Source organism: Ranitomeya variabilis, chromosome 2 (genome assembly GCF_051348905.1).
Source record: "Ranitomeya variabilis isolate aRanVar5 chromosome 2, aRanVar5.hap1, whole genome shotgun sequence".
Taxonomy (NCBI): Eukaryota; Metazoa; Chordata; class Amphibia; order Anura; family Dendrobatidae; genus Ranitomeya; species Ranitomeya variabilis.
This window is the reverse complement of record NC_135233.1, coordinates 442286052-442302682: the sequence shown is the minus strand read 5'-3', so window position 1 is coordinate 442302682 and position 16631 is coordinate 442286052. Positions and strand designations below refer to the sequence as shown.

At 42.4% G+C, this 16631-nt stretch overlaps 1 protein-coding gene across 1 annotated transcript in view; it reads left to right on the top strand.

The window, feature by feature from the left end:
• Positions 1-4488, top strand: part of LOC143806512 (receptor-type tyrosine-protein phosphatase eta-like) — a 36732-nt gene extending 32244 nt beyond the window's left edge. The window contains exons 9-10 of the mRNA XM_077287130.1: positions 43-178; positions 2859-4488. Coding sequence (XP_077143245.1) covers positions 43-178; positions 2859-2996 — 274 coding nt within the window. The 3' untranslated portion in view covers positions 2997-4488. The remainder of the gene's footprint in view (positions 1-42; positions 179-2858) is intronic.
• The last annotated feature ends 12143 nt before the right edge of the window (positions 4489-16631 follow it).

The following is a 16631-nucleotide window of genomic DNA, read 5'->3' as shown; positions in this document are numbered from 1 at the left end:
TTATCTGCTATTTATATATTTTGTTGATGTTCCTTTTTTTAGCGCTGGAGTGGGCAGGACGGGTACTTTGATAGCACTTGATCGTGTTATGAAACAAATTGAAACAGAAAGCCAAATAGATGTGTATGGAGTCGTTTATGATCTCCGGATGCACCGAGGATTAATGGTGCAAACTGAAGTAAGTGGATGACATTTTTCTGATTTTTCACATGCCTAAGGTCTAAGGATATACTATATAATGATATATATGCATTTTAGGAGTAATAATCTTGATTTATAGAGGTCATTAGTATAGTAGTTATATACTTGTACATGGGGAGCAGTATTATAGTAGTTATATTCTTGTACATAGGGGGCAGTATTATAGTAGTTATATGCTTGTACATGGGGAGCAGTATTATAGTAGTTATATGCTTGTACATAGGAGTAGTGATGAGCGAGTGTACTCATTGCTGGGGTTTTTCAGAGCACGCTCGGGTGACCTCCCGAGTATTTGTTAGTGTTCGGAGATTAAGTTTTCATCGTGGCACCCAAATGATTTACAGCTATTAGCCAGCTTGATTACATGTGGAGATTCCCTAGCAGCCAGGCAACCCCCACATGTACTCAGCCTGGATAGTAGCTGTAAATCATTCAGCTGAGGAGATGAAAACATAATCTCTGAACACAAAAATACTCAGAGATCACCCGAGCGTGCTCTGGAAAACCCGAGCAACGAGTACACTCGCTCATCACTGCATAGGAGCAGTATTATCGTAGTTATATTCCTGTATATAAGGAGCAGTATTATAGTAGTTATATTCTTGTATATAAGGAGCAGTATTATAGTAGTTATATTCTTGTACATAGGGGCAGTATTATGATAGTTACTGTATATTCTTGTACATAGTGGGCAGTATTATAGTAGCTATAGTCTTGTACATAGGGGGCAGTATTATAGTAATTATATTCTTGTACATAGGGGCAGTATTATAGTAGTTATATTCTTGTACATAGGGGCAGTATTATGATGGTTATATTCTTGTACATAGGAGCATTATTATAGTAGTTATATTCTTGTATAAAGGAGCAGTATTATAGTAGTTATATTCTTGTACATAGGGGCAGTATTATAGTAGTTATATTCTTGTACATAGGGGCAGTATGATAGTTATATTCTTGTACATAGGGGGCAGTATTATAGTAATTATATTCTTGTACATAGGGGCAGTATTATAGTAGTTATGTTCTTGTACATAGGGGCAGTATTATAGTAGCTATATTCTTGTACATAGGGGCAGTATTATAGTAGTTATATTCTTGTACATAGGGGCAGTATTATGATGGTTATATTCTTGTATAAAGGAGCAGTATTATATTAGTTATATTCTTGTATAAAGGAGCAGTATTATAGTAGTTATATTCTTGTACATAGGGGCAGTATTATAGTAGTTATATTCTTGTACATAGGAGCAGTATTATAGTAGTTATATTCTTGTATATAGGGGCAGTATTATAGTAGTTATATTCTTGTACATAGGAGCAGTATTATAGTAGTTATATTCTTGTACATAGGAGCAGTATTATAGTAGTTATATTCTTGTACATAGGAGCAGTATTATAGTAGTTATATTCTTGTACATAGGGGACAGTATTATAGTAGTTCTATAATACTGCTCCTTTATACAAGAATATAACTACTATAATACTGTCCCCTATGTACAATAATATAACTACTATAATACTGCTCCTATGTACAAGAATATTAGTTATATTATTGTACATAGGGGACAGTATTATAGTAGTTATATTATTGTATAAAGGAGCAGTATTATACTAGTTATATTATTGTACATAGGGGACAGTATTATAGTAGTTATATTCTTGTACATAGGGGCAGTATTAAAGTAGTTATATTATTAAATGTACATTTCTGTAGCAGATGTATACTACAGTAAATTCTTGAATCAGTCTTACAGTGAGTACATTTGAAATGCAGTGTGGATTTAGTCTTAGCTGCACCAATTTTGCAGCAGACCTTTAATAATCCATATTTATAATCCACAGACCATGCAAATTTAGACTGGACTGTCTTAAAATGTGCCAGATTTATTGTAGTGGTTGATGCCATCTGATAAATCTGGCACATTTTTAGACTATAAAGTCTTTGTTTACACCACTTATTATAATTAGTTGGCTTATTTTGTGCCAGAAATTTTCACCTTGTCTGACAAAAAAAATGAAGTGTCTACAAGTGTTAAAAAAAAAAAAAAATGGGGAACGTCATTTGAGGAGAAATGAGGGGTCAGAGGATGCTCTAGTCCCCTAGCCGGAATTGCATGGACAAGGTCTCATCCCACCAAACGCCAGCTCTCCTTTTACCTTGGACGTAATACTACCATGATTATTTTTATTTATATTTCTTATTTAACTTGATAAATCTCCCTTCGTGTAAGAAAATTTCCCAATGAGTTAAAAAAGTGTTTCTTGTGAAAACTCCTTTGACTGGCAAACAAGTACATCATAATAGATTTATTTTTGCATATCAGTTTGACTGTATTGACTGTAAATATATGCCATTATGATAGGGGGAGAGGGGTTTTGATCCTAGGGGACTATCCTAAGAATGAAGGGTATGCAGCACTGGCTTCCCGTCCTAAGATTTCCCTATACAGTGCCAGCTCACCCACGTTCCCCCGTGGCTGTGCAGGGAACTGCAGCACATCTATATTTGACCTTATGTGCATGTAAGCATTAGATTAAATGGAGTATAAGCCAGTGCCTAATCCCCTTTATTCTCTGGATCTGAAGGGGTAGATTTAATCTGTCGCACCTTAAAGGTTTGTATCTAACAGTTTTATCATTCGTTTACATTGCAGAGCCAATACATTTTCCTAAATCAGTGTGCACTGGATATTATCAAGGCTCCGAGGATGAATGATCCAGATCTGATTTACCAAAACACATCAGCGATATATCAGAATACGAGTACTTCTTTTAAAAAGACAAACTTTTAACCAAGGAACCTCTCAGAAAGAAGGCTCTTGGGATTTCTGGATTTACAACTATCATAGGACCAAGAAGGGAATTGCACTTTGAATAATTAATTGTTTATATTTTGGGCCAAAGAATACAAGAAACATTTAAAAAATGCAATGTCACTGTCCATTCATGGATGCACTATTACAATCTGCTGGATAGATATAGTATATCTTATGTAAAAAGGGCAAAGATACTCTGTAACAATCCATTGGCCATTGCAGTGCCTAAAAATGTTATACATGTATACAGATATGACATTTTGACCAAATCAAATCTATTTTTTTATGGTAAATCATTTTTAAATATTGTGAAATAATTGCAAATGTATATATACAGTGTGTGTAAAATCCTACATACTGTATATATATATATATATATATATATATATATATATATATATTATGATGGACATTTATTAAAGCCTGTGTGAAGGAAAATCTAGGTGTCCCTTATAGCAACCATGACAATTGTAGATGTTGCTTTTGGCTGAACCTTTTTTCATTTGCACTATTGTTTTTATTAAAAATAAAATAATTTTTTACAAAAAGTTTTTAAACATCCTATGGAATATGCATATGGATATTTTATTACCGTATATAAATGTTATGTTTTTATTTCCAGTTTCTGCAAGTCTGTCTAGCAATGAAAATTACCAATTTATACAAAACGTGCTGAGCATTATTGTACCTGTGGAAGATTTTACTCAGGGTATTTCTTGCACTGAACCCATGCAATTTATAGAATGGAGAAGTTTTGAATTGTTGTAAATGTGTATATAAGTGAAAAACGATTTTCTTATTTTTGTGTTTGTACATACCAGATTGTGTTATACGGGAATCTAGTTGTAGAACTGCTGTAGTCAGAGGAAAACGCCTCTGGATAATATGCTGCACTGGAGAATTAACAGGACCGGTCCACTGTAGTATACAGAAATGTGTACTTCATGTCCTCCAAGTGATGACACATTCTTAACTATATGCAAATTATTTATTTTCTGAAAAGATCTCTACTAATTTCCACAGTTTGATTAACCTCCATGATACAGAAACTGTTTCATCCACTGTGAGCACTTTTAAAACATTTTTTAATTTTCAATGCATCCAACAAAAAAATAATGTCAGAACTTTGTAATCCGTTTTGATTGAAAAAAAAAAAAATTTACTTTTTAAATTTACAGCTCCTATGCCAACCTATGTGTGTCGTCTGTTACAGACAACAAACAAAACCGTCTTTTTCTTAGATGGACTCCTAACATGTAACACGTGACTCCTGTAATCATGGAGATACACAATTCTGTATTAACAAATAGAGTGGATTATTTAATATTCAGAGCTGGAAAAATCATATAAATAGAAAAAATACAAGAGACACTGCATATTGCTTGTAAAGACAGTGGACGTACTCTTACAGATTTGTATAAAACATATACATCAGGTAATAAAAGGGTTGTCCACTTCAACAAAAAAAATAATTAAAAAAATGGCTTAGAATGAGACAGGAAAAAAAGTGCTCACCACCCCAATTCACTGCCGTTATGACACTTCCCAGTCCCCATTGGTAACTAGTTCCTGCTACGCGATTACACAAGAACATGTGACCACTGCAGCCAATCACTGACTGAGGTACTGCAGTGATTAATTGGCTGAGCAGTCATTTCCTGTGTGTGTCGAGATGGACAAGGAAGTAGAGACCAGTGTCCAAAGAGGTGGAAGGTGATGATCAGTGAGGTGACGATTACATTTTAGACCGTTCTGATCCTTAAAAAAAAAAGACAGTTGGCATCGCCTTCAAATTGACTTCATCCTGATTAGAACTTTCTTTTTCTAATGTTGTTAATCCACATTAGGTTTATTATATCTGAAAGAACTTTCGTTACTTTATATTGCTGCTATCATTTCTATATGGTGATGCCATAAACCAAAGCGGCCTGCAGTTCGTTTATCGACACGTTACATAAAAATCAAGCAAACTTATAAAAAGCTTTATCTTCTCTTCCATTTCCTGAGTGTTACCAGGATAAGATACTAGCGCTAACTCTTGTTTTGGTAGTCTTTTTTACTGTAAAGAAGGGAGATATATATATATATATATATATATATATATATATATATATATATATATATATATATATATATATATATATATATTATTATGGAGCAGAGGTGTCAAACTGCATTCCTCGAGGGCCGCCAACAGGTCATGTTTTCAGGATTTCCTTAGCATTCCACAAGGTGCTGGAATCATTCTGTGCAGGTGATTAAATTATCACCTGTGCAATACAAGGAAATCCTGAAAACATGACCTGTTGGCGGCCCTCGAGGAATGCAGTTTGACACCTCTGTTATAGAGAATATTTGAAGTAATCATATATGATAATTATGCACAAAGGTGTTGGAAAACTTGAAAGATTATAAGATTTTGTTATTTAATATGTAAATGATCCGTCATGTGATTTTTTTTTTTTGTTAAATAGCCTTTGACCTAAATGTAGTTTTATTAATTTAAATGCAGTGAAGGATCCGATAATGTAAAGAATGGATAATGCGCTCCAATAGTTTAAGGAGTCAAACAGGAGTCAAATGTGAAATCTGTCATACACTGTTCGGTCTGGTGTAAACACTGTAAAGATTTACTGAACCAGCAATAAAGGTGTCCTGATCTTATGTCCTTTTTGTTTTGTTGTTCTTGTCTCTTGTATTGGAACTAGTGAATCTTGAAGGAAGTATATAATTTAGTAAAGTAGCATGAGAAGAGTGCAGAGGTTAGTCATACCCTGCGCTTGTTGTTATGATCTGGTGGCCTAAGAGCAGCATGAGACGTACTCTGGAGAAGGTGGTACCTGTACTGACCGCAGACCCTGAACTTAACACCGCAACTAGAAGTAGCCGTGGAATGTACCTATCACTCCCTAGACATCTCGACACAGCCGGAGGACTTAAATTACCCCTAGAGATAGTTTTCCCTTTTCTATCTTGCCTCAGAGAAAATTCCCAAAGGATAGCCAGCCCCCCACAAATATTGACTGTGAGAGGAGAGGGAAAAAACATACACAGACTGAAATCAGAATTTAGCAAAGGAGGCCACTTCTAGCTAAATAGAAAGGATAGGACAGAGTACTATGCGGTCAGTATTAAAACACTAGAAAATATCCACCACAGAAAATACAAAAATCTCCACAGCTAACTAAAGATATGGAGGGTATATCTGCATCTCCAGAGATACCAGCTTGGCTAAACAAATCCTTATTCAGACCAAGCTGGACAAGACAAAAACATGGAAAAGAACTGAACAATAAGGCCACAGCATGTGGACAGCAAAAATCAAGGCCAGAACTTATCTTTGTTGAAAGGAACAGCAAAGCAGGAGAGAGCAGTGTTATGACCCCAATGGCAGAGGGTCTCAGGAATCAATACCAAGTCTCCAAACACAAAAAACCAGCTCATAGGGCAGTGGTAACTGGGCTGACCATATATCTAATCCTAGCACCACAAATAGAAGTAGCCGGGGAACGTGCCTACGTTGGTTCTAGACGTCTCGCGCCAGCCGGAGAACTAACTAACCCTAGAAGGGAAAAGAAAGACCTTTCTTGCCTCCAGAGAAAAGACCCCAAAAGTTGGATACAAGCCCCCAACAAATAATAACGGTGAGGAAAAGACAAACATAAGAATGAGCTAGGTATTTAGCAAAGAGAGGCCCACTAGCTAATAGCAGAATATAGTAAGATGACTTATATGGTCAGCAAAAACCCTATTAAAATATCCACGCTGGATATTCAAGAACCCCCGAACCGTCTAACGGCCGGGGGGAGAACACCAGCCCCCTAGAGCTTCCAGCAAGGTCAGAAATCACATTTAGTACAAGCTGGACAAAAATAGTAGTAAAGCAAGTAACTCAAAAAACAAAGAAGCAAGACTTAGCTTAATTTTGCAAGAGCCAGGACCAGCAGACAGGAGCAACAGAAGGATCTGATTACAACGATGCCAGGCACTGGACTAAGGATCCAGGAAGTTAATATAGCGACACCCCTGGACTAACGAACCAGGTGAGTGCCAAACAGAAAAAAGACAATCCCAGAGTCATACCACTAGTGACCACAAGAGGGAGCCAAAAAGTCTAATTCACAACAGTACCCCCTGTTATGACCCCAGTGGACAGGGTCTCAGAGGTACGTGTAAGTCTGCGAGATACAAAAATCCAGCTCATAGGGCAGTGGTAACTGGGTTGACCAAATATCTACTCCTAACACCAACACTAGAAGTAGCCGGGGATCATGCCTACGGTGATCGCTAGATGACTCGCGCCAGCCGGAGAATCTAACTACCCCTAGGAGAAGAAAACAAAGACCTCTCTTGCCTCCAGAGAAAGGGACCCCAAAGCAAGATACAAGCCCCCCACAAATAATAACGGTGAGGTAAGAGGAAATGACAAACACAGAAATGAACCAGGTTTGTTGTGAATTTGGATTCGGGGCTCCCCCGGTGGCTACTGGTGGAATTGAACTGGTGCCTTCATCTTCTCTGTTCACCTGTTCCCATCAAGATGTGGGAGTCGCTATATAACCTTGCTTCTCTGTTAGTTGCTTGCCGGTCAACAATGTTATCAGAAGCCTCTCTGTGCTTGTTCCTGCTCCTAGACAACTACTAGATAAGTTGGACTCTTGTCCATGTTTGTTTTTGCATTTTGTTCCAGTTCACAGCTGTAGTTTCGTTACTGTGTCTAGAAAGCTCTTGTGAACAGGAATTGCTACTCTGGTGTTATGAGTTAATGCCAGAGTCTTAAAGTAATTCCTGGATGGTGTTTTGATAGGGTTTTCAGCTGACCATGAAAGTGTCCTTTCTGTCTTCTGCTATGTAGTAAGTGGACCTCAAATTTGCTAAACCTATTTTCATACTACGTTTGTTATTTCATCTTGATTCACCGCCAATACATGTGGGGGGCCTCTGTCTCCTTTCGGGGTATTTCTCTAGAGGTGAGCTAGGACTAATATTTTCTTCTGCTAGCTTTATTTAGTCCTCCGGCTGGTGCTGGGCATCTAGAATCAACGTAGGCATGCTACCCGGCCACTGCTAGTTGTGCGTTAGGTTTAGTTCATGGTCAGCTCAGTTCCCATCTTCCAAGAGCTAGTTCCTATATATGCTGATGCTATGTTCTCTTGCCATTGAGATCATGACAGTTTGACCGGCCCACTAAAGGGTTAAAATCCTTGGCTGAGAAAGGAGAGTAATAAGAAGTCTGCTGAGTTTTTTTTTTTTTCTTTGAATGGCTCTGTGTCCACCTGTTTGTAATGGATCTTCAGAGTGTAACTGCAGGTTTGAATAATCTCGCCACGAAGGTACAAAATTTGCAAGACTTTGTTTGTCATGCACCTGTATCTGAGCCGAGAATTCCTTTGCCGGAATTTTTCTCGGGGAATAGATCTGGGTTTCAGAATTTTCGAAATAATTGCAAATTATTTTTGTCCCTGAAATTTCGCTCTGCCGGAGACCCTGCACAGCAGGTCAGGATTGTGATTTCCTTGCTCCGGGGCGACCCTCAAGAATGGGCTTTTTCATTGACACCAGGGGATCCTGCGTTGCTCAATGTGGATGCGTTTTTTCTGGCCTTGGGGTTGCTTTATGACGAACCTCATTTGGAGCTTCAGGCAGAAAAAACTTTGATGTCCCTATCTCAGGGGCAAGATGAAGCGGAAATTTACTGCCAAAGATTCCGTAAATGGTCTGTGCTTACTCAGTGGAATGAGTGCGCCCTGGCGGCGACTTTCAGAGAGGGTCTCTCTGATGCCATTAAGGATGTTATGGTGGGGTTCCCTGTGCCTGCGGGTCTGAATGAGTCCATGACAATGGCTATTCAGATCGATAGGCGTTTGCGGGAGCGCAAACCAGTGCACCATCTGGCGGTGTCCACTGAGAAGTCGCCAGAGAGTATGCAGTGTGATAGAATTCTGTCCCGAAGCGAGCGGCAGAATTTTAGACGGAAAAATGGGTTGTGTTTCTATTGTGGTGATTCTACTCATGTTATATCAGCATGCTCTAAGCGCACTAAAAAGCTTGATAAATCTGTTTCCATTTGCACCTTACCGTCTAAGTTTATTCTATCTGTGACCCTGATTTGCTCTTTGTCATCTATTACCACGGACGCCTATGTCGACTCTGGCGCCGCTTTGAGTCTTATGGATTGGTCCTTTGCCAAACGCTGTGGGTATGATTTAGAGCCTTTGGAGACTCCTATTCCTCTGAAGGGGATTGACTCCACCCCATTGGCTAATAATAAACCACAATACTGGACACAAGTAACTATGCGTGTTAATCCGGATCACCAGGAGATTATTCGCTTTCTGGTGCTGTATAGTCTACATGATGATTTGGTGCTAGGATTGCCTTGGCTGCAATCTCACAACCCAGTCCTCGACTGGAGAGCTATGTCTGTGTTGAGCTGGGGATGTAAGGGGGCTCATGGGGATGTACCTGTGGTTTCCATTTCATCATCTATTCCCTCTGAAATTCCTGAGTTCCTGTCTGACTATCGTGACGTCTTTGAAGAATCCAAGCTTGGTTCGTTACCTCCGCACCGAGAGTGCGATTGTGCCATAGATTTAATCCCGGGTAGTAAATACCCAAAGGGTCGTTTATTTAATCTGTCTGTGCCTGAACATGCTGCTATGCGAGAATATATAAAGGAGTCCTTGGAAAAGGGACATATTCGTCCATCGTCATCTCCCTTAGGAGCCGGTTTTTTCTTTGTGTCAAAAAAAGACGGCTCTTTGAGACCATGTATCGATTATCGGCTTTTGAATAAAATCACTGTTAAATATCAATACCCATTGCCGTTGCTGACTGATTTGTTTGCTCGCATAAAGGGGGCCAAGTGGTTCTCTAAGATTGACCTTCGTGGGGCGTATAATTTGGTGCGAATCAGGCAGGGGGATGAGTGGAAAACCGCATTTAATACGCCCGAGGGCCACTTTGAGTATTTAGTGATGCCTTTTGGTCTTTCAAATGCTCCGTCAGTTTTCCAGTCCTTTATGCATGATATTTTTCGCGATTATTTGGATAAATTTATGATTGTGTATCTGGATGATATTCTGATTTTTTCGGATGACTGGGACTCTCATGTCCAGCAAGTCAGGAGGGTTTTTCAGGTTTTGCGGTCTAATTCTTTGTGTGTGAAGGGTTCTAAGTGTGTTTTTGGGGTACAGAGGATTTCCGTTTTGGGATATATTTTTTCTCCCTCTTCCATTGAAATGGATCCTGTCAAGGTTCAAGCTATTTGTGATTGGACGCAGCCCTCTTCTCTTAAGAGTCTTCAGAAATTTTTGGGCTTTGCTAACTTTTATCGTCGATTTATTGCTGGTTTTTCGGATATTGCTAAACCATTGACCGATTTGACTAAGAAGGGTGCTGATGTTGCTGATTGGTCCCCTGATGCTGTGGAGGCCTTTCGGGAGCTTAAGCGCCGTTTTTCCTCTGCCCCTGTGTTGCGTCAGCCTGATGTTGCTCTACCTTTTCAGGTTGAGGTCGACGCTTCTGAGATCGGAGCTGGGGCAGTGTTGTCGCAGAAAAGTTCTGACTGCTCCGTGATGAGGCCTTGTGCCTTCTTTTCCCGTAAATTTTCGCCCGCTGAGCGGAATTATGATGTTGGGAATCGGGAGCTTTTGGCCATGAAGTGGGCTTTTGAGGAGTGGCGCCATTGGCTTGAGGGGGCCAGACATCAGGTGGTGGTATTGACTGACCACAAAAATTTGATTTATCTTGAGACCGCCAGGCGCCTGAATCCTAGACAGGCGCGCTGGTCATTATTTTTCTCTCGGTTTAATTTTGTGGTGTCATACCTACCGGGTTCTAAGAATGTTAAGGCGGATGCCCTTTCTAGGAGTTTTGAGCCTGACTCGCCTGGTAACTCTGAGCCCACAGGTATCCTTAAGGATGGAGTGGTATTGTCAGCCGTTTCTCCAGACCTGCGGCGGGCCTTGCAGGAGTTTCAGGCGGATAGACCGGATCGTTGCCCACCTGATAAACTGTTTGTTCCTGATGATTGGACCAGTAGAGTCATTTCTGAGGTTCATTCTTCTGCGTTGGCAGGTCATCCTGGCATTTTTGGTACCAGGGATTTGGTGGCAAGGTCCTTCTGGTGGCCTTCCCTGTCACGAGATGTGCGAGGCTTTGTGCAGTCTTGTGACGTTTGTGCTCGGGCCAAGCCTTGTTGTTCTCGGGCTAGTGGATTATTGTTGCCCTTGCCTATTCCTAAGAGGCCTTGGACGCACATCTCGATGGATTTTATTTCAGATCTGCCTGTTTCTCAGAAGATGTCTGTCATCTGGGTGGTGTGTGACCGTTTCTCTAAGATGGTCCATTTGGTTCCTCTGCCCAAGTTGCCTACTTCTTCCGAGTTGGTTCCTCTGTTTTTTCAAAATGTTGTTCGTTTGCATGGTATTCCTGAGAATATCATTTCTGACAGAGGGACCCAATTCGTGTCTAGATTTTGGCGGGCATTCTGTGCTAGGATGGGCATAGATTTATCTTTTTCGTCCGCTTTCCATCCTCAGACGAATGGCCAGACCGAGCGGACTAATCAGACCCTGGAGACATATCTGAGGTGTTTTGTGTCTGCTGACCAGGATGATTGGGTTGCTTTTTTGCCATTGGCGGAGTTCGCTCTCAATAATCGGGCCAGCTCTGCCACTTTGGTGTCCCCGTTTTTCTGTAATTCGGGGTTTCATCCTCGATTTTCCTCTGGTCAGGTGGAATCTTCGGATTGTCCTGGAGTGGATGCTGTGGTGGAGAGATTGCATCAGATCTGGGGGAAGGTGGTGGACAATTTGAGGTTGTCCCAGGAGAAGACTCAGCTTTTTGCCAACCGCCACCGTCGTGTTGGTCCTCGGCTTTGTGTTGGGGATTTGGTGTGGTTGTCTTCTCGTTTTGTCCCTATGAGGGTCTCTTCTCCTAAGTTTAAGCCTCGGTTCATCGGCCCGTATAAGATATTGGAGATTCTTAACCCTGTTTCCTTCCGTTTGGACCTCCCTGCATCCTTTTCTATTCATAACGTTTTTCATCGGTCATTATTGCGCAGGTATGAGGTACCGGTTGTGCCTTCCGTTGAGCCTCCTGCTCCGGTGTTGGTTGAGGGTGAGTTGGAGTACGTTGTGGAGAAAATCTTAGACTCCCGTGTTTCCAGACGGAGACTCCAGTATCTGGTCAAGTGGAAGGGATACGGCCAGGAGGATAATTCTTGGGTGAATGCATCTGATGTTCATGCCTCTGATCTGGTTCGTGCCTTTCATAGGGCCCATCCTGATCGCCCTGGTGGTTCTGGTGAGGGTTCGGTGCCCCCTCCTTGAGGGGGGGGTACTGTTGTGAATTTGGATTCGGGGCTCCCCCGGTGGCTACTGGTGGAATTGAACTGGTGCCTTCATCTTCTCTGTTCACCTGTTCCCATCAAGATGTGGGAGTCGCTATATAACCTTGCTTCTCTGTTAGTTGCTTGCCGGTCAACAATGTTATCAGAAGCCTCTCTGTGCTTGTTCCTGCTCCTAGACAACTACTAGATAAGTTGGACTCTTGTCCATGTTTGTTTTTGCATTTTGTTCCAGTTCACAGCTGTAGTTTCGTTACTGTGTCTGGAAAGCTCTTGTGAACAGGAATTGCCACTCTGGTGTTATGAGTTAATGCCAGAGTCTTAAAGTAATTCCTGGATGGTGTTTTGATAGGGTTTTCAGCTGACCATGAAAGTGTCCTTTCTGTCTTCTGCTATGTAGTAAGTGGACCTCAAATTTGCTAAACCTATTTTCATACTACGTTTGTTATTTCATCTTGATTCACCGCCAATACATGTGGGGGGCCTCTGTCTCCTTTCGGGGTATTTCTCTAGAGGTGAGCTAGGACTAATATTTTCTTCTGCTAGCTTTATTTAGTCCTCCGGCTGGTGCTGGGCATCTAGAATCAACTTAGGCATGCTACCCGGCCACTGCTAGTTGTGCGTTAGGTTTAGTTCATGGTCAGCTCAGTTCCCATCTTCCAAGAGCTAGTTCCTATATATGCTGATGCTATGTTCTCTTGCCATTGAGATCATGACACAGGTTCAGCAAAGAGAGGCCAGCTTACTAATAGCAGAATAAAGCAAGATAACTTATTTGGTCAACAAAAACCCTATAAAAATCCACGCTGGAGATTCAAGAACCCCCGAACCGTCTAACGGTCCGGGGGGAGAACACCAGCCCCCCAGAGCTTCCAGCAAAGGTCAGGATACAGATTGGAACAAGCTGGACAAAAATACAAAACAAAACAAAAGCAAAAAGCAAGGAAGAGACTTAGCTTTAACAAGCAGGAACCAGGATCAGTACACAAGAGCACAACAGATTAGCTCTGATTTCAACGATGCCAGGCATTGAACTGAAGGTCCAGAGAGCTTATATAGCAACGCCCCTGAACTAACGGCCCAGGTGAGCATATAGGAGAAGACAGAAGCTCCAGTGTCAAATCACTAATGACCACTAGAGGGAGCAAAACGCAAATTCACAACAGTACCCCCCCCCTTAGTGAGGGGTCACCGAACCCTCACCACGACCACCAGGGCGATCAGGATGAGCGGCGTGAAAGGCACGAACTAAATCGGCCGCATGAACATCAGAGGCGACCACCCAGGAATTATCTTCCTGACCATAGCCCTTCCACTTGACCAGGTACTGAAGCCTCCGCCTGGAGAGACGAGAATCCAAGATCTTCTCCACCACGTACTCCAACTCGCCCTCAACCAACACCGGAGCAGGAGGCTCAGCAGAAGGAACTACAGGCACAACGTACCGCCGCAACAAGGACCTATGAAACACGTTGTGGATAGCAAACGACACAGGAAGATCCAGACGGAAGGATACAGGATTAAGGATTTCCAATATCTTGTAAGGACCAATAAAACGAGGTTTAAATTTGGGAGAGGAAACCTTCATAGGAACAAAGCGGGAAGAAAGCCACACCAAATCCCCAACGCGTAGTCGGGGACCCACACCGCGGCGGCAGTTGGCAAAGCGCTGAGCTCTCTCCTGTGACAACTTCAAGTTGTCCACCACAAGATTCCAGATCCGCTGCAACCTATCCACCACAGAATCCACCCCAGGACAGTCAGAAGGTTCCACATGACCCGAAGAAAACCGAGGGTGGAAACCAGAGTTGCAGAAAAACGGCGAAACCAAAGTGGCGGAACTAGCCCGATTATTAAGGGCAAACTCAGCCAACGGCAAGAAGGTCACCCAATCGTCCTGATCAGCAGAGACAAAACACCTCAAATAAGCCTCTAAAGTCTGATTAGTTCGCTCCGTCTGTCCATTAGTCTGAGGATGGAAAGCAGACGAAAACGACAAATCAATGCCCATCCTACTACAAAAGGATCGCCAGAATCTGGAAACAAACTGGGATCCTCTGTCTGACACAATATTCTCAGGGATGCCGTGCAAACGAACCACGTTCTGGAAAAACACAGGAACCAGATCGGAAGAGGAAGGCAGCTTAGGCAAAGGAACCAAATGGACCATCTTGGAGAAGCGATCACAAATCACCCAGATAACCGACATGCCTTGAGACACCGGAAGATCAGAAATGAAATCCATGGAGATATGTGTCCAAGGTCTCTTAGGGACAGGCAAGGGCAAGAGCAACCCGCTGGCACGAGAACAGCAAGGCTTAGCTCGAGCACAAGTCCCACAGGACTGTACAAATGACCGCACATCCCTTGACAAGGAAGGCCACCAAAAGGATCTGGCCACCAGATCCCTGGTGCCAAAAATTCCTGGGTGACCTGCCAACACCGAGGAATGAACCTCGGAAATGACTCTGCTGGTCCACTTATCAGGCACAAACAGTCGGTCAGGTGGACAAGAATCAGGCCTATCAGCCTGAAATCTCTGCAACACACGTCGCAGATCTGGAGAAATAGCTGACAAAATAACTCCATCCTTAAGAATACCAACAGGTTCAGCGACTCCAGGAGCGTCAGGCACAAAGCTCCTGGAAAGAGCATCGGCCTTCACATTCTTTGAACCTGGTAAATACGAGACAACGAAGTCAAAACGGGAGAAAAACAATGACCAGCGGGCCTGTCTAGGATTCAGGCGTTTAGCAGACTCGAGATACATCAGATTTTTGTGATCAGTCAAGACCACCACACGATGCTTAGCACCCTCGAGCCAATGACGCCACTCCTCAAATGCCCATTTCATGGCCAACAACGCCCGATTGCCCACATCATAATTTCGCTCAGCAGGCGAAAACTTCCTAGAGAAAAAGGCGCAAGGTCTCATAACAGAGCAACCCGGGCCTCTCTGCGACAAAACGGCCCCTGCTCCAATCTCTGAAGCATCCACCTCAACCTGAAAGGGAAGCGAGACATCAGGCTGGCACAAAACAGGCGCCGAAGTAAACCGACGTTTCAACTCCTGGAAAGCCTCCACGGCAGCAGGAGCCCAATTAGCCACATCGGAGCCCTTCTTGGTCATATCCGTCAAAGGTTTCACAATGCTAGAAAAATTAGCGATAAAACGACGGTAGAAGTTAGCGAAACCTAAGAACTTCTGAAGACTCTTAACTGACGAGGGCTGAGTCCAATCAAGAATAGCTCGGACCTTGACTGGGTCCATCTCCACAGCAGAAGGGGAAAAAATGAACCCCAAAAAGGGAACCTTCTGTACACCAAAAAGACACTTTGAGCCCTTGACAAACAAAGAATTTTCACGCAAAATTTTAAAGACCATCCTGACCTGCTCCACATGCGAGTCCCAATTATCCGAAAAAACCAGAATATCATCCAGATAAATGATCAAAAATTTATCCAGATAGTTCCGAAAAATGTCATGCATAAAGGACTGAAAAACTGAAGGGGCATTAGAGAGCCCAAAAGGCATCACCAAGTACTCAAAATGACCTTCGGGCGTATTGAATGCGGTTTTCCATTCATCACCTTGCTTAATGCGCACAAGGTTGTACGCACCACGAAGGTCTATCTTGGTGAACCACTTGGCACCTTTAATCCGGGCAAACAAGTCAGACAACAGCGGCAAAGGATACTGAAATTTGACAGTGATCTTATTTAAAAGCCGATAGTCAATACAAGGCCTCAAAGATCCGTCCTTTTTGGCCACAAAAAAGAATCCCGCACCAAGAGGGGAAGAAGACGGACGGATGTGTCCTTTCTCCAGAGACTCCTTGATATATGAACGCATAGCGGTATGTTCAGGTACCGACAGATTAAACAGTCTTCCCTTAGGAAATTTACTGCCTGGAATCAAGTCTATTGCACAGTCACATTCCCTATGAGGAGGCAATGCACTGGACCTGGACTCGCAAAAGACATCCTGATAATCAGACAAATACTCCGGAACTTCCGAAGGCGTAGAAGAAGCAATAGACACAGGCAGGGAATCCTCATGAATACCACGACAGCCCCAACTTGACACTGACATAGCCTTCCAGTCCAGGACTGGATTATGGGTCTGTAACCATGGCAGCCAACCAAAACAACCACATCATGCATTTTATGCAAAACAAGAAAACGTATCACCTCGCGGTGTTCAGGAGTCATGCACATGGTAACCTGTGTCCAATACTGCGGTTTATTTTCTGCTAATG